This window comes from Zonotrichia leucophrys, unplaced genomic scaffold, assembly GCF_028769735.1.
Source record: "Zonotrichia leucophrys gambelii isolate GWCS_2022_RI unplaced genomic scaffold, RI_Zleu_2.0 Scaffold_143_115142, whole genome shotgun sequence".
In the NCBI taxonomy this organism is placed as follows: domain Eukaryota; kingdom Metazoa; phylum Chordata; class Aves; order Passeriformes; family Passerellidae; genus Zonotrichia; species Zonotrichia leucophrys.
Window position 1 is genome coordinate 23,834 of NW_026992348.1, and position 18,488 is coordinate 42,321.

General features: G+C 47.3%; 1 protein-coding gene across 1 annotated transcript in view; it reads left to right on the forward strand.

Annotated features, from left to right (window-relative positions):
* Nucleotides 1-630: 630 nt before the first annotated feature.
* The window catches only part of SMARCA4 (SWI/SNF related, matrix associated, actin dependent regulator of chromatin, subfamily a, member 4), a 75,008-nt gene continuing 57,150 nt past the window's right edge, over nt 631-18,488 (forward strand). The window contains exons 1-6 of the mRNA XM_064737961.1: nt 631-768; nt 3,646-3,698; nt 5,670-5,884; nt 9,782-9,914; nt 13,035-13,409; nt 18,107-18,205. Coding sequence (XP_064594031.1) covers nt 5,696-5,884; nt 9,782-9,914; nt 13,035-13,409; nt 18,107-18,205 — 796 coding nt within the window. The 5' untranslated portion in view covers nt 631-768; nt 3,646-3,698; nt 5,670-5,695. The remainder of the gene's footprint in view (nt 769-3,645; nt 3,699-5,669; nt 5,885-9,781; nt 9,915-13,034; nt 13,410-18,106; nt 18,206-18,488) is intronic.

Below are 18,488 nucleotides of genomic sequence, written 5' to 3' on the forward strand. Positions count from 1 at the left end.
AAATCCCTGGGACCCCCCCCAAATCCCCCAAATCCGGGGATCCCCCTGGACTGGGACGCCCCCAGATCCCCCAAATCCCTGGGACCCCCCAGATTTCGGGATCCCCCTTGAATGGGAACCCCAAAATCCCTCGGACCCCCCAAAATCCGGGGATCCCCTCCCCCTTTTCCGCCCCTCCCCCACCGGAGCCCGGCTTCTCTCCCGCCCCTCCCCCCCGCCGCAGTGCCGCGCGCTCTGCGCATGCGCGGCGTTCAAGCCCTGCCTCTCCCCTTTTCAGTTCCCGCCTCCTCATTGGCAGCGGAGGGAGGACGCCGCGCTGATTGGCTGGCTGGATGAGAGACTGACGGCTCAGTCAGGTGGGGGACGGGGGGGGAAATCGGCTGAGCTCGCCTCCCATTGGCTGCCGCACAGCGTGTGGGCGTAGCCTGCCCTTCCACCCTCCTTCTTTTTACTGTGGGGGGGCAGCGCGCCGCGTTCCCATTGGCTGCTCCTTCTGTGGGCGGAGCCCCAGGAGCCGCGCGCGCGTCCCTCGTCTCGCCTCTCATTGGCCGCGCCGGCGCCGGCTCGCCGCGCCATTGGCTGAGCGCGCGCGGTGGGCGGGGTGGCTGCGTGGGGCGGGACGCGCAGGCGCGGGCCCGGCGCTCCCTGAGGCGGCGGCGGCGGCTCCGGCGGCTCCTTTGTTCCCCCTGCCGGCACCGGGCTCGGGATCGCGTTTGGATCGGGCCGGGATGAGCCTCGGGAAGGGCTCCGGGAAAGGCTCCGGCTCCGGTAAGGCCGGCTGAGGGGGGGTGAGGGGTGGATACGGCGGCCCGCGAGGGTCACGGGCCCTTTGTTCGGCACCGGCGGCGCCCTCAGCGCGGGGCCTTGGGGTTCTTCTCCCCCTCACAAGAGCGGGACCCCCTCGGCCCCCTCAGGATCGATCCCCTCATAGGATCCCCCCTCAGCCCCCTCAGAATTGATGCCCTTTCATAGGTTCCCCCCTTAACCCCGTCAAGATCGATCCCCCCTCATAGGATACTCCCTCATAGGAACCTTCCTCAGCCCCTAAAGATCGATTCCCCCTCAGAGGATCCCCTCAAAGGTTCCATTCAGAGGATCCCCCCCTCAACCCCTCAGGACTGATTTCCCCTCAGAGGATTTGCTCATAGGATCCTCCCTCAGAAGATGCCCTCAAAGGTTCCCCTCATAGGATCCCCCCTCAGGATGGATGCCCTCATAGAATCTCCCCTCATGGAATTCCCTCAGAGGATCCCCCCTCAGCCACCTCAGGATTGATCTCCCCTCAAAGATTTCCCTCAGAGGATCCCCCCTCAAAGATTTCCTTCATAGGATTCCCCCTCAGAGGATCCCCTCAAAAGTTCTCCTCATAAAATCCCCCCTCAATCCCCTCAGGACTGATCTCCCCTCAGCCTTCCCAGGATTGATTCCCCCTCAGAGGATCCACCCTCATGGAATCCCCTCAAATTCCCCCTTCAACCCCTCAGGATTGATCCCCCTTCAGAGAATCCCCTCAGGATAGGTCCCCTCATGGGATCCCCCCTTATAGGATTCCCCATCAATCCCCCCTCATGGGATCCCCTCATGGGATTCCCTCATAGGATCCTCCCTCATCAGAACCTCCCTCAGCCCCCTCAGGATTGATCTCCCCGCAAAGATTCCCCTCATAGGATCCTCCCGCAGGATTGATCCTCCCTCATAAGATCCCCCCAAAGGTTCCCCTCCTAGGATTCCCCCTCAGCCCCCTCAGGAATGATCCCATCAGAGGATTCTCCCTCAAAGCTTCCCCTCAGGATTGATCCCCCCTCAGAGGGTCTCCCCTCAGAGGATTCTCCCTCAAACCCTCAGGAATGATCCCATCAGAGGTTCCCTCAAAAGCTTCCCCTCAGATGATCCTCCCTCAGAGGATCCCCCTCAGAGGATCCCCCTTCAACCCCTCAGGATCAATCCTTCCTCAGAGGATCCCCTCAAGTCCCCTCAGAAAATCCCCCTCAGCGTCCTTCAGATCAATTCCCCCTCATGGAATCCCCTCATGGACTCCCTCAGGAGGATCCCCCCTCATCGAACTCCCAGGCCCCTCAGGATTGATTCCCCTCAAATCCTCCATCTTGGATCCCCCCTCATGAATCCCTCACAGAATCCCCCCTCAACCCCCTCAGGGTTGATCCCCCCTCAGAGGATCCTCCATCTTGGGGTCCCCCCTCATGGAATCCCCTCAGAGGTTTCTCCCTCAACACTAAGGATTATTCCCCCCTCAAGGATCCTCCATATGGATCCCTTCAGAAATCCCCCTCAGCCCCTCAGGATCAATCCCCCCTCAGAGGATCCTCCATCTTGGGGTCCCCCCTCATGGAATCCCCTCAGAGGATTCTCCCTCAACCCCTCAGGATCAATCCTCCCTCAGAGGATCCTCCATCTTGGGGTCCCCTCATAGAATCCCCCCTCAACCCCCTCAGGGTTCCCTCATGCATCCCCCAGATCTCCTCAGCCTCAGGGTCGATCCCTCGAATCCTCCATCTTGGGGTCCCCCCTCATGGAATCCCCTCAGAGGATTCTCCCTCAACCCCTCAGGATCAATCCCCCCTCAGAGGATCCTCCATCTTGGGGTCCCCCCTCATGGAATCCCCTCATGGACTCTCCCCTCAATCCCTCAGATCAATCCCCCCTCAGAGGATCCTCCATCTTGGGATCCCCTCACAGAATCCCCCCTCAGCCCCCTCAGGATCAGTCTCCCCTCACAGGATCTCCCCATCCTAAATCCCCCATTTCCTCCCTTTTTATCCCCCTATTTCCTCCCAAATCCGCTTTTCCCACACCCCCTAAATTAAATTCCCTTTTTTCTTCCCCCTTTCCCTCCATATCCCAAAATCCTCACACAAATTTCCCCTTTTTCCCCCAAAAATATTCCGGGATTTTTTCTGGTTTTGTCCTTCCTGAGGACACTGAACCCCCCATTGGACCCTCCCTCCAAACTGAGACCCTTCCCAAAAAATTATATTTTAAAATCCCAATTATATTTTTGGGAATTCCATTTTAAAAATCCCAATCATATTTTTGGGAATTCCATTTAGAAATCCCAGTTATGGATTTGGGAATCCCATTTAAAAATCCCAGTTATATTTTTGGGAATTCCATTTAAAAATCCCAATTATGGATTTGGGAATCCCATTTAAAAATCCCAATTATATTTTTAGGAATCCCATTTTAAAATCCCAATTATATTTTTGGGAATCCCATTTAAAAATCCCAATTATTTATTTAGGAATTTCATTTAAAAATCCCAGTTATGGTTTTGGGAATCCCATTTAAAAATCCCAATTATATTTTTGGGAATCCCATTTAAAAATCCCAATTATATTTTTGGGAATCCCATTTAAAAATCCCAATTATGGATTTAGGAATTTCATTTAAAAATCCCAATTAGGGTTTTGGGGATTCCATTTAAAACTCCCAGTTATGGATTTGGGAATCCCATTTAAAAATCCCAATTATATTTTTGGGAATTCAGTTTGGAAATTCCCCCAAAATCCCCCAAATTTGCCTCATCCATGAAGAATTTCCCATTTTTAGGAATTTTCTGCTCTGCTAATGCTGTTGGATAATGAAATTCCCTAATTAATTCCTAATTAATTCTCATTTTTCCCCCAGCCTGACGTTAGGAGCTCGTCCCTGTGAGGCATTGAGGACTGCCATGCCCTTAGGTAGGTGATTTCATACATTAAATTAAATTAAATCAAATTAAATTAATTTAATTGAATAAAAAAGAGGAGGCATGGAGAAAATTTCAAATAATTAAATTTAAATTATTAAATTAAAATGAAATAATTCTTATTAAATGGAAAATGAAATGAAAAAGAGGAAGAATAGAGAAAATTTCAAAGAATTAAATGAAATTATTTAATTAAAATGAAATAATTTTTATTAAATGAAAAATGAAATGAAAAAGAGGAAGAATGGAGAAAATTTCAAAAAATTGAATTTGAATTATTTAAATTAATGGAATTTTAATTATTTAATATAATGAAATGATTTTAAACTTTAATTACTTAATTTTCATTTTAATCTTTATTTTTAATTACTAAATTTTTAAATTATTATTTGAATTCCTCCTGCCTGAGGAGCACAAACTGTGGAGAGTTCCTTGCTCATTCCTTGACCATGGATTGGGAAGGACATTTCCCACCTGATGCTCCTTCAGTTCCAGAATTATTAGTCATTAATTGTCAATTATTAATTATTATTAATTAATGATTCTTATAATTAATTAATATTCCCATTCCAGGTGCCCATTTCCAGCCACTGATGTGAGATGGCCACCCCGGAGCCCCCCCTGGGCGGGACCCCCTGACTCTCCCTCAATCCCAGAATTATTAATCATTAATCATTAATTAATAAACATTAATTATTTCCCTAATTAACCCATATTTCCTTGTTCCAGGTGCCATTCCCAGCCCCTGATGTGACATGGCCACCCCGGAGCCCCCCCTGGGCGGGACCCCCTGACTCTCCCTCAATCCCTTAATTAATTATCAATTATTAATAATCAATTATTAATTATTAATCATTAATTATTGCCATATTTCCCTGTTCCAGGTGCCATTCCCAGCCCCTGATGTGACATGGCCACCCCGGAGCCCCCCCTGGGCGGGACCCCCTGACTCTCCCTCAATCCCAGGATTATTAATAATCAATTATTAATTATTAATCATTAATTATTGCCATATTTCCCCATTCCAGGTGCCATTCCCAGCCCCTGATGTGACATGGCCACCCCGGAGCCCCCCCTGGGCGGGACCCCCTGGCTCTCCCTCAATCCCAGAATTATTAATAATCAATTATTAATCATTAATTATTGCCATATTTCCTTATTCCAGGTGCCATTCCCAGCCCCTGATGTGACATGGCCACCCCGGAGCCCCCCCTGGGTGGGACCCCCTGACTCTCCCTCAATCCCAGAATTATTATTAACTATCAGTTATTAATAATTAATTATTAATCATTAATTATTGCCATATTTCCTTATTCCAGGTGCCATTCCCAGCCCCTGATGTGACATGGCCACCTCGGAGCCCCCCCTGGGCGGGACCCCCTGGCTCTCCCTCAATCCCAGGATTATTAATTATTAATCATTAATTAATTAATTAATCAATTTATAATTATTAATCGTTAATTATTCCATATTATTTTCCTTATTCCAGGTGCCCATTTCCAGCCACTGATGTGAGATGGCCACCCCGGAGCCCCCCCTGGGTGGGACCCCCTTTGCTCTCCCTCAATCCCAGAATTATTAATCATTAATTATCAATTAATTATAATTAATTATTAATTATTAATCATTAATTATTGCCATATTTCCCTGTTCCAGGTGCCGTTCCCAGCCCCTGATGTGAGATGGCCACCCCGGAGCCCCCCTGGGTGGGACCCCCTTTGCTCTCCCTCAATCCCAGAATTATTATTAACTATCAGTTATTAATAATTAATTATTAATCATTAATTATTGCCATATTTCCTTATTCCAGGTGCCGTTCCCAGCCCCTGATGTGACATGGCCACCCCGGAGCCCCCCCTGGGCGGGACCCCCTGACTCTCCCTCAATCCCAGAATTATTATTAACTATCAGTTATTAATAATAATTATTAATCATTAATTATTGCCATATTTCCCAATTCCAGGTGCCGTTCCCAGCCCCTGATGTGAGATGGCCACCCCGGAGCCCCCCCTGGGCGGGACCCCCCGGCCCGGCCCCTCCCCCGGGCCTGGCCCCTCCCCCAGCTCCATGCTGGGCCCCTCCCCCGGCCCCTCCCCTGGCTCCGCCCACTCCGGGCACTCCGGGCACGCGCTGCCGGCGCCGGGCTACGCGCCGGACACCATCCACCCCCTGCACAAGGTGAGTGAGAGAGAGCCCACTGTCCCAGAGCTCAAAATTCCAGAATTCCAGAATTCCAGACCTCAAAATTCCAGAATTCCAGACCTCAATATTCCAGAGTTCCAGATCTCAAAATTCCAGAATTTCAGAATCCCAGACCTCAGAATTCCAGAATTCCAGACCTCAGATTTCCAGAATCCCAGACCTCAAAATTCCAGAATTTCAGAATTCCAGACCTCAGAATTTCAGGATTCCAGAATCTCAGAATCCCAGACCTCAGGATTCCAGAATTTCAGAGTTCCAGACCTCAACATTGCAGAATTCCTGAGTTCCAGACCTCAAAATTCCAGAATTTCAGAGTTCCAGACCTCAGGATTCCAGAATTCCAGAATTCCAGACCTCAGAATCCCAGAATTGCAGACCTCAAAATTCCAAAATCCCACAATCCCAGACCTCAGAATCCCAGAATTCCAGACCTCAGAATCCCAGAATTCCAGACCTCAGAATCCCAGAATTCCAGACCTCAAAATTCCAAAATCCCACAATCCCAGACCTCAGAATCCCAGAATTCCAGACCTCAAAATTCCAGAATTTCAGAATTCCAGACCTCAAAATTCCAGAATTTCAGAATTCCAGACCTCAGAATTTCAGGATTCCAGAATTCCAGACCCCAGAATCCCACAATTTCAGACCTCCAAATTCCAGAATCCCAGACCTCAAAATTTCAGAATCCCACAATTCCATACCTCAGAGTCCCAGAATTCCAGAGTTCCATGCCTCAGAATTCCACAATTCCAGATCTCAAAATTCCAGAATTCCAGAATCCCATACCTCAAAATTTCAGAATTCCAGAATTCCAGAATCCCAAACCTCAGAATCCCAGAATTCCAGACCTCAAAATTCCACAGTTCCAGACCTCAAAATCCCAGAATTCCAGACCTCAGAATTCCAGAATTCCAGAATCCCAAACCTCAGAATCCCACAATTCCAGACCTCAGAATCCCAGACCTCAAAATTCCTGAATCCCACAAATCCAGACCCCAGAATTCCAGAACCCCAGACCTCAAAATTTCACAATTTCAGGATTCCAGAATCCCAGACCTCAAAAACCCAGAATCCCACAATCCCAGACTCCAGAATCCCACAATCCCAGACCTCAAAATTCCAAAATTCCAGACCTGAAAAACCATCAGATTTGGGCTTGATGGTTTTGGGACCATCCAAGGTGAGGAATCCCAGAATTCCAGACCTCAAAATCCCAGAATTCCAGAAATTCCAGACCTCAAAAACCTTCAGGGTTGGGCTTGATGGTTTTGGGACCATCCAAGGTGAAGAATCCCAGAATTCCAAAATCAAAGGAGGTGAAGAAGAAGATGGAGAAGGAGAGGAAGGTGGAGAAGAGAAGAAGAAACTGGTGAAATCTGCTGAAATCTGATTTTTTGGGATATAATTCTGTGGGTTGGGAGCAGAATTTTTTCCAGGAATTCTCTGATTTTTTGGGATGTAATTCTGAGGGTTGGGAGCAGAATTTTTTCCAGGAATTCCCTGATTTTTTGGGATATAATTCTGTGGGTTGGGAGCAGATTTTTTCCAGGAATTCTCTGATTTTTTGGGCTATAATTCTGTAGGTTTGGGGGGATTTGGAACAGAATTTTTTCCAGGAATTCTCTGATTTTTTGGGATGTAATTCTGAGGGTTTGGAGCAGATTTTTTCCAGGAATTCTCTGATTTTTTGGGATATAATTCTGTAGGTTTGGGGGGATTTGGAACAGAATTCTTTCATGAATTCTCTGATTTTTTGGGATATAATTCTGTGGGTTGGGAGCAGAATTTTTTCCAGGAATTCTCTGATTTTTTGGGATATAATTCTGTGGGTTTGGAGCAGATTTTTTCCAGGAATTCTCTGATTTTTTGGGATATAATTCTGTGGGTTTGGGGGGATTTGGAACAGAATTTTTTCCAGGAATTCTCTGATTTTTTGGGATATAATTCTGTGGGTTGGGAGCAGAATTTCCAGCATGAATTCCCTGCTGAAATCTGATTTTTTGGGATATAATTCTGTGGGTTGGGAGCAGAATTCTTTCCTGAATTCTCTGATTTTTGGGATATAATTCTGTGGGTTTGGGGGGATTTGGAGCAGAATTTTTTCCAGAAATTCTCTGATTTTTGGGATATGATTCTGTGGGTTGGGAGCAGATTTTTTTCCAGGAATTCCCTGATTTTTGGGATATAATTCTGTAGGTTTGGGGGGATTTGGAGCAGAATTTTTTCCAGGAATTCTCTGATTTTTTGGGATATAATTCTGTGGGTTTGGGGGGATTTGGAGCAGAATTTTTTCCAGGAATTCTCTGATTTTTTGGGATATAATTCTGTGGGTTGGGAGCAGAATTCTTTCATGAATTCCCTGATTTTTTGGGATATAATTCTGTAGGTTTGGGGGGATTTGGAACAGAATTTTTTCCAGGAATTCTCTGATTTTTTGGGATATAATTCTGTGGGTTGGGAACAGAATTCTTTCATGAATTCTCTGATTTTTTGGGATATAATTCTGTAGGTTTGGGGGGATTTGGAACAGAATTTTTTCCAGGAATTCTCTGATTTTTTGGGATATAATTCTGTGGGTTGGGAGCAGAATTCTTTCATGAATTCTCTGATTTTTTGGGATATAATTCTGTGGGTTTGGGGGGATTTGGAGCAGAATTTTTTCCAATAATTCCCTGATTTTTTGGGATATAATTCTGTGGGTTTGGGAGCAGAATTCTTTCTTGAATTCTCTGATTTTTTGGGATATAATTCTGTGGTTTGAGAGCAGAATTCTTTCATGAATTCCCTGATTTTTTGGGATATAATTCTGTGGGTTGGGAGCAGAATTCTTTCTTGAATTCTCTGATTTTTTGGGATGTAATTCTAAAGGTTTGGAGCAGATTTTTTCCAGGAATTCTCTGATTTTTTGGGATATAATTCTGTGGGTTGGGAACAGAATTCTTTCATGAATTCTCTGATTTTTTGGGATATAATTCTGTGGGTTGGGAGCAGAATTTCCAGCATGAATTCCCTGCTGAAATCTGATTTTTTGGGATATAATTCTGTAGGTTTGGGGCGATTTGGAACGGAATTTTTTCCAATAATTCCCTGATTTTTTGGGATATAATTCTGTAGGTTTGGGGGGATTTGGAGCAGAATTTTTTCCAGGAATTCCCTGATTTTTTGGGATATAATTCTGTAGGTTTGGGGGGATTTGGAACAGAATTTTTTCCAATAATTCCCTGATTTTTTGGGGTATAATTCTGTAGGTTTGGGGGCGATTTGGAACGGAATTTTTTCCAGGAATTCTCTGATTTTTGGGCTATAATTCTGTAGGTTTGGGGGGATTTGGAGCAGAATTTTTTCCAGGAATTCTCTGATTTTTTAGGATATATTTCTGTGAGTTGAGAACAGATTTTTTCCAGGAATTCACTGATTTTTTTGGGATATAATTCTGTGGGTTGGGAGCAGAATTTTTTTCAGGAATTCTCTGATTTTTTGGGATATAATTCTGTGGGTTGGGAACAGAATTCTTTCATGAATTCCCTGATTTTTTGGGATATAATTCTGTGGGTTTGGGGGGATTTGGAACAGAATTTTTTCCAGGAATTCTCTGATTTTTTCGGATATATTTCTGTGAGTTGAGAACAGATTTTTTCCAGGAATTCACTGATTTTTTGGGATATAATTCTGTGAGTTGGGAGCAGAATTTCCAGCATGAATTCCGTGCTGAAATCTGATTTTTTGGGATATAATTCTGTAGGTTTGGGGCGATTTGGAACGGAATTTTTTCCAATAATTCCCTGATTTTTTGGGCTATAATTCTGTAAGTTTGGGGGGGTTTGGAGCAGAATTTTTTCCAGGATTTCCCTGATTTCTGTGATTTTTTTGCAGCCCCTGGACGCGATGCACGAGAAGGGAATGGCGGAGGATCCTCGCTACGGGCAGATGAAGGGAATGGGGATGCGGCCGGGGGGGCACGCGGGGATGGGACCCCCCCCCAGCCCCATGGATCAGCATTCCCAAGGTTGGGATCCTGGGAAAATCCTGGGAAAATTCTGGGAAAATCCTTGGGAAAATCCTGGGAAAAATCCAGGGAAATTCCTGGGGAAAGTCCTTGGACAATCATTGGGAAAATCCAGGGAAAATCATTGGGAAAATCCTGGGAAAATTCTGGGAAAATCATTGGGAAAATCCAGGGAAAATTTTGGTAAAATCCTTGGAAAAATCCTGGGGAAATCATTGGGAAAATTCTGGGAAAACCCTGGGAAAATCCTCAGGAAAATCCAGGGAAAAATCCTTGGGAAAATCCTGGGAAAATCCTTTGGAAAATCCAGGGAAAATCCTTGGAAAATCCAGGGAAAATAATTGGAAAATCCCTGGGAAAATCCTCAGGAAAATCCAGGGAAAATTCTGGGAAAATCATTGGGAAAATCCTGGGAAAATCATTGGGAAAATCCTTGGAAAATCCTTGGGAAAATCATTGGGGAAATCATTGGGAAAATCCAGGGAAAATCATTGGCAAAATCCTTGGGAAAATCCAGGGAAAATCATTGAAAAAACATTGGGAAAATCCAGGGAAAATCCCTGAGAAAATCTTTAAAAAATCCTATGAAAATACTTGAGAAAATCCTTGGAAAATCCTTGGGGAAATTCTGGGAAAATCCTCAGGAAAATCCAGGGAAAAATCCTTGGAAAATCCTGGGAAAATCCTTGGGAAAATCTTGGGAAAATCCTTGGAAAATCATTGGGAAAATCCAGGGAAAATAATTGGGGAAATCATTGGGAAAATTAATGCGAAAATCTAGAGGGAAATCTTGTGAAAATCCAGGGAAAAACCCTGGGAAAATCCTGGGAAAATCATTGGGAAAATTCTGGGAAAATCCTGGGAAAATCATTGGGAAAATCCTTTGGGAAATCCTGGGAAAATAATTGGGAAAATCCTTGGAAAATAATTGGGAAAATCTTGGGAAAATCATTGGGGAAATCATTGGGAAAATCCTTGGGAAAATCGTGGGAAAAATCTTGGGAAAATCCTTGGGAAAATCCTCAGAAAATCCCTGGAAAATCCTTGGATTTTGGGAGGTTTTCAGCATTCCCAAAATTGGGATTTTGGGAAGGGGAGGAGAGGTGTCCAAATCCTGAATTTGGATTTTGGGAGAGGATTCCTTGCTCTTTATTCCTGGCCAAGAGATTTGGGAGCAGATTTCCAATTCCAAATGCCTCAAGGATTAATTGGGAATGGGATTTCCTATTCCAAATGGTTCAGGGATAAATTGGGAATGGGATTTCCCATTCCAAATGATTCAGGGATAAATTGGGAATGGGATTTCCTATTCCAAATGGTTCAGGGATAAATTGGGAATGGGATTTTCTATTCCAACTACCTCAGGGATGGATTGGGAATGGGATTTCTATTCCAAATGGTTCAGGGATAAATTGGGAATGGGATTTTCTATTCCAACTACCTCAGGGATGGATTGGGAATGAAATTTCCCATTCCAAATGGTTCAGGGATGGATTGGGAATGGGATTTCCTATTCCAACTACCTCAGGGATGGACTGGGGAACAGATTTCCAATTCCAAATGCCTCAGGGATGGATTTGGAGTGGGATTTCCCATTCCAGCTGCCTCAGGGATGGATTGGGAATGGGATTTCCCATTCTAAATGGTTCAGGGATAAATTGGGAATGGGATTTCCCCTTCCAACTACCTGAAGGATGGATTGGGAATGGAATTCCTATTTCCAAATGCTTCAGGGATGGATTGGGAATGGAATTTCCCATTCCAAATGCTTCAGGGATGGATTGGGAATGGGATTTTCTATTCCAAATGCTTCAGGGATGGATTGGGAATGGGATTTCCCATTCCAAATGGTTCAGGGATAAATTTGGAATGGGATTTCCCATTCCAGTTGCCTCAGGGGTGGACTGGAAATGGGATTTCCCATTCCAGCTGCCTCAGGGATGGATTGGGAATGGAATTTCCCATTCCAAATGCTTCAGGGATGGATTGGGAATGGAATTTCTATTTCTAAATCCTTCAAGGATGGGTTGGGAATGGGATTTCCCATTCCAAATGGTTCAGGGATAAATTGGGAATGGGATTTTCTATTCCAAATGGTTCAGGGATAAATTGGGAATGGGATTTCCCATTCCAAATGGTTCAGGGATGGATTGAGAATGGGATTTCCCATCCCTCCTGCTTTGAGGATGGATTGGGAATGGGATTTCTCTTTCTAAATGCTTCAGGGATGGATTGGGAATGGGATTTCCCATTCCAAATGCTTCAGGGATAAATTGGGAATGGGATTTCCCATCCCAGCTCCCTCAGGGATGGATTCAACCTCTCCCCACCCATTTTTCTGTGTCCCCCAGGTTACCCCTCCCCCCTGGGCGGCTCCGAGCACGCCTCCAGCCCCGTCCCATCCAACGGCAGCTCCAGTGCCTCAGGGATGGGTTGGGAATGGGATTTCCCATCCCAAATTACTCAAGGATGGGGTTGGGAATGGGATTTCCCATTCCAGCTGCCTCAGGGGGATGGATTGGGAATGGGATTTCTCTTTCTAAATGCTTCAGGGATAAATTTGGAGTGGGATTTCCCATTCCAACTACCTGAAGGATGGATTGGGAATGGAATTTCTATTCCAAATGTTTCAGGGATGGAGTGGGAATGGGATTTCCCATTCCAAATGGTTCAGGGATAAATTGGGAATGGGATTTCCCATTCCAAATGGTTCAGGGATAAATTGGGAATGGGATTTCCTATTCCAAACGGTTCAGGGATAAATTGGGAATGGGATTTTCTATTCCAACTACCTCAGGGATGGAGTGGGAATGGGATTTCTATTTCTAAATCCTTCAAGGATGGGTTGGGAATGGAATTTCCCATTCTAAACGGCTCAGGGATAAATTGGGAATGGGATTTTCTATTCCAACTCCCTCAGGGATGGATTGGGAATGGAATTTCCCATTCCAAATGCTTCAGGGATGGATTGGGAATGGAATTTCTATTCCAGCTGCTTCAGGGATGGATTGGGAATGGGATTTCTCTTTCTAAATGCTTCAGGGATAAATTTGGAATGGGATGGGATTTGCCTCAGGGATGGATTCAACCTCTCCCCACTGATTTTTCTGTGTCCCCCAGGTTACCCGTCCCCCCTGGGCGGCTCCGAGCACGCCTCCAGCCCCGTCCCATCCAACGGCCCCTCCGGCAGCTCCGCCGGCGGCTCCGGCGCCGCCCTGGACGGTTCCGGTTCCGACTCTCCCGCCTTGGGCCGGGGCCCTTCGCCCTTCAACGCCGCCCAGCTGCACCAGCTGCGGGCACAGATCATGGCCTACAAGCTGCTGGCACGGGGGCAGCCCCTCCCCGAGCACCTGCAGGTGGCCGTGCAGGGCAAGCGGCCGCTGCCGGGGATGCAGCCGCAGATGCCGGCGCTGCCTCCGCCCGCCGGAGCCGCGCAGGGCCCGGGGCAAACGGGCGGAGCGGGGCCGGCACCGCCCGGCTACTCCAGAGCTCACGGTGAGGAGGGGTGGGGACTGGGGAGGGGGTTTGGGGGAATGGGGAGGGGGTTTGGGGTAATGGGGAGGGGGTTTGGGGTGGATGCAGTGAGGTGGGGAGGGGTTTTGGGGGCTCCAAGGGAAGCTCATCCTTGTTCTGTCCTGGGGGATCCAAGGGGAGCTCGTCTTTGTTCTATCCTGGGGTCTGTGGGGAGTTTGTCCCATTTTATCCTGGGATTTGTGGGGAGTTTGTCCCATTCCATCCTGGGGTCTGTGGGGAGTTTGTCCCATTTTATCCTGGGATTTGTGAGGAGTTTGTCCCGTTCCATCCTGGGATCCCATTCCATCCTGGGATATGTGAGGCGTTTGTGGAGAGTTTGTCCTTGTTCTGTCCTGGGATCTGTGAGGAACTCATTCCTTCTCATCCTGGGATCTGTGGGGAGTTTGTCCCATTCTGTCCCGGGATCTGTCAGGAGTTTGTCCCATTCCATCCTGGGATCTGTGGGGATCTCCATCTGTTTCCATCTTGGGATCTGTTGGGAGTTTGTCCCATTCCATCCTGGGGTCTGTGGGGAGTTTGTCCTTGTTCTGTCCTGGAGGATCTGTCAGGAGTTTGTCCCATTCTGTCCTGGGATATGTGAGGAACTCATCCCTTTCCATCCTGGGGTCTGTGGGGAGTTTGTCCCATTCCATCCTGGGATTTGTGAGGAGTTTGTCCCATTCTGTCCTGGGATCTGTGGGAGTTTGTCCCATCCTGTCCTGGTGGATCTGTGAGGAGTTTACCCGTTCCATCCTGGGATCTGTGGGGAGTTTGTCCTTGTTCTGTCTGTTCTGGGGGATCTGAGGGGAGTTTGTCCCATTCTGTCCTGGGATCTGTCAGGAGTTTGTCCCATTCTGTCCTGGGATCTTTGAGGAGTCTTTTTCCCATCTGGTTTCATCCTGGGATCTGTGAGGAGTTTGTCCCATTCTGTCTTTGGAGATCTGAGGGGAGTTTGTCCTTGTTCTGTCCGGGGATCTGAAGGGAGTTTGTCCCATTCCATCCTGGGGTCTGTGGGGAGTTTGTCCCATTCCATCCCCTAGCGGGGCCGGAGCTGCCCGGCTGTTCCAGAGCTCACGGTGAGGAGGGGTGGGGACATGGGGAGGAGGGGGTTGGGGGGGTTTGGGGGCAGTTTGTCTCATTCTGTTGAAGGATATTTGAGGGATTTGTCCCATTTTATCCTGGGATTTGCGAGGAGTTTGTCCTTGTTCTGTCCTGGGACGTGTGAGGAGCTTGTCCTGTTCCATCCTGGGATCTGTGGGGAGTTTGTCCCATTCTCTCTTTGGAGATCTGTGGGGAGTTTGTCCTTGTTCTGTCCTGGGATTTGTGGGGAATTTGTCCCATTTTATCCTGGGATTTGTGAGGAGTTTGTCCCATTTTATCCTGGGATTTGTGGGGTTTGTCCCGTTCCATCCTGGGATCTGGGGGGCCTCATCCTTTTTCATCCTGGGGTCTGTGGGGAGTTTGTCCCTTCTCATCCTGGGATCTTTGAGGAACTCATCCCTTTTCATCCTGGGAGTTTGTCCCATTCCATCCCCTAGCGGGGCCGGCACCGCCCGGCTACTCCAGAGCTCACGGTGAGGAGGGGTGGGGAGTGGGGAGGGGGTTTGGGGGGTTTGGGGGCAGTTTGTCTCATTGTGTCGAAGGATATTTGAGGGATTTGTCCCTTTTTATCCTGGGATCTGTGGGGAGTTTGTCCCATTCTGTCTTTGGAGATCTGTGGGGAGTTTGTCCTTGTTCTGTCCTGGGATCTGTGGGAAGTTCATCCCTTTTCCATCCTGGGATTTGTGGGGAGTTTGTCCCATTCTGTCCTGGGATCTGTGGGGAGTTTGTCCCTTCTCATCCTGGGATCTTTGAGGAACTCATTCCTTTTCATCCTGGGATCTGTGGGGAGTTTGTCCCATTCTATCCTGGGATCTGTGAGGAACTCATCCCTTTTCATCCTGGGATTTGTGGGGAGTTTGTCCCATCCTGTCCTGGGGGATCTGTGGGGAGTTTGTCCCTTTTCATCCTGGGGTCTGTGAGGAGTTTGTCCCGTTCCATCCTGGGATATGTGAGGAACTCATCCCTTTTCATCCTGGGATTTGTGAGGAGTTTGTCCCATTCTGTCCTGGGATTTGTGGGGAATTTGTCCCATCCTGTCCTGGGGGATTTGTGAGGAGTTTGTCCCATTCTGTCCTGGGATCTTTGAGGAACTCATCCCTTTACATCCTGGGATCTGAAGGGAGTTTGTCCCATTCCATCCTGGGATTTGTGGGGAGTTTGTCCCATTCCATCCCCTAGTGGGGCCGGCGCCGCCCGGCTACTCCAGAGCTCACGGTGAGGAGGGGTGGGGAGTGGGGAGGGGGTTTGGGAAGTCCTGGAATTACCTGAGGATGTGTTTTGGGGGGTTTGGAGGGATTTGAGGGCAGTTTGTCCCATTCTGTCCTGGGATTTATGGAGAGTTTGTCCTTTTTCTGTCCTGTGATCTGTGGGAGTTTGTCCCATTCTGTCCTGAGGGATCTGTGGGGAATTCATCCCATTCCATTTATCCTATTCCATCCTAGGATCTTTGGGGAGCTCCTCCCATTCCATCCTGGGATCTGTGAGGAGTTTGTGGAGAGTTTGTCCTTGTTCTGTTCAGGGATCTGTGGGAGTTTGTCCTTGTTTTGTCCTGGGATCTGTGAGGAACTCATCCCTTTCCATCCTGGGATCTGTCAGGAGTTTGTCCCATTCTGTCCTGGGATTTATGGAGAGTTTGTCCCATTCCATCCTGGGATTTGTGGGGAGTTTGTCCCATTTTATCCTGGGATTTGTGAGGAGTTTGTCCCGTTCCATCCTGGGATCCCATTCCATCCTGGGATATGTGAGGCGTTTGTGGAGAGTTTGTCCTTGTTCTGTCCTGGGATATGTGAGGAACTCATCCCTTTTCATCCTGGGATTTGTGGGGAGTTTGTCCCATTCTATCCTGGGATCTGTGAGGAGTTTGTCCCTTTCCATCCTGGGATCTGTGGGGAGCTCATCTGATTCCATCTTGGGATCTGTGAGGAGTTTGTCCCATTTCATCCTGGGGTCTGTGGGGAGTTTGTCCCGTTCCATCCTGGGATTTGTGGGGAGTTTGTCCCATTCCATCCTGGGATCTTTGAGGAACTCATCCCTTTTCATCCTGGGATCTGTGGGGAATTTGTCCTATTCTGTTCTGGGATCTGTGGGGAGTTTGTCCCATTCCATCCGGGGATCTGTGGGGAGCTCATCCCTTTTCATCCTGGGATTTGTGGAGTTTGTCCCATTCTGTCCTGGGATCTTTGAGGAGTCTTTTTGCCATCCCTTTTCATCCTGGGATCTGTGGGGAGTTTGTCCCATTTTATCCTGGGATCTGTGAGGAACTCATCCCTTTTCATCCTGGGGTCTGTGGGGAGTTTGTCCTTGTTCTGTCTGTTCTGGGGGATCTGAGGGGAGTTTGTCCCATTCTGTCCTGGGATCTGTGAGGAACTCATCCCTTTTCATCCTGGGATCTGTGAGGAGTTTGTCCCATTTTATCCTGGGATTTGTGGGGTTTGTCCCATTCTGTCCTGGTGGATCTGTGGGGAGTTTGTCCCATTTTATCCTGGGATCTGTGGGGAGTTTGTCCCATCCTGTCCTGGGGGATCTGAGGGGAACTCATCCCTTTTCCATCCTGGGATTTGTGGGGACTTTGTCCCATTCCATCCTGGGATATGTGAGGAATTCATCCCTTTTCATCCTGGGGTCTGTGAGGAGTTTGTCCCATTCTGTCCTGGGATCTGTGAGGAGTTTTATTATTCTGTGCAATTCCTGCAGGAATTCTCTGCTGAAATCTGATTTTTTCGGGATATAATTCTACAGGGTTGGGCAGGTTGGGAACAGAATTTCCTGCAGGAATTCCCCGATTTTTTGGGATATAATCCTGTGAGCTGGGAGCAGAATTTCCAGCATGAATTTCTTGCTGTAATCTGAATTTCTGGGATATAATTCTGCAGAGTTTTTTCCCTTTCCCCCCCACTTTTTCCCCCCTTTTTCCTCCCTTTTTCCCCCTTTTTTCTCCCCCATTTTCCCCCTTTTTTTTCCCGCTTTTTCCCCTTTTTTCCCCTTTTTGCTCCCCCATTTTCCCCCATTTTTCCACTTTTTTCTCTCATTTTTCCCCTTTTTCTCCCCCATTTTCCTCCCTTTTTCCCATTTTCCCCCCTTTTTTCCCCCCCATTTTTCCCCCTTTTTTCCCATTTCTCCCCCATTTTCCCCCCTTTTTTTCCCCTTTTTTCCCCTTTTCTCCCTTTTTCCCCCCTTTTTTTCCCCTTTTTCTCCCCCATTTTCCTCCCTTTTTTCCCTTTTTCCCCTTTTTTCCCCTTTTTTCCCCCATTTTCCCCCCTTTTTTCCCCTTTTTTCTCCCCCTTTTTCCCCCTTTTTTCCCCATTTTCCCCCCAATTTTCCTCCCCATTTCCCCCCATTTTTCCTCTTTTTTCTCCCCTTTTTTCTCTCATTTTTCCCCCTTTTTTCCCCTTTTTCTCCCCCATTTTCCTCCCTTATCCCCCCTTTTTTCCCCCCCATTTTTCCTCCTTTTCCCCCTTTTTTCCCCATTTTCCCCCTTTTTTTCCCCTTTTTTCCCTTTTTTTTTTCCTTTTTTTTCCCTTCTTCCCTTTTATCCCCCTTTTTTTCCCATTTTTCCCTCATTTTTGGCAATTTTTCAGGAATAGGAGGGCCCAACATGCCCCCTCCTGGACCCTCAGGAGTTCCCCCAGGAATGCCAGGCCAGCCCCCAGGGGGACCCCCCAAACCCTGGCCCGAAGGTAAGACCCAAAATTCACCAAATTTCACCCAAAATTCACCCAAAATTCACCCAAATTTCACCCAAAATTCACCCAAATTTCACCCAAAATTCACCAAATTTCACCCAAAATTCACCCAAAATTCACCCAAATTTCACCCAAATTTCACCCAAAATTCACCCAAATTTCACCCAAAATTCACCAAATTTCACCCAAATTTCACCCAAAAATTCACCCAAAATTCACCCAAATTTCACCCAAATTTCACCCCAAATTCACCCAAAATTCACCCAAATTTCACCCA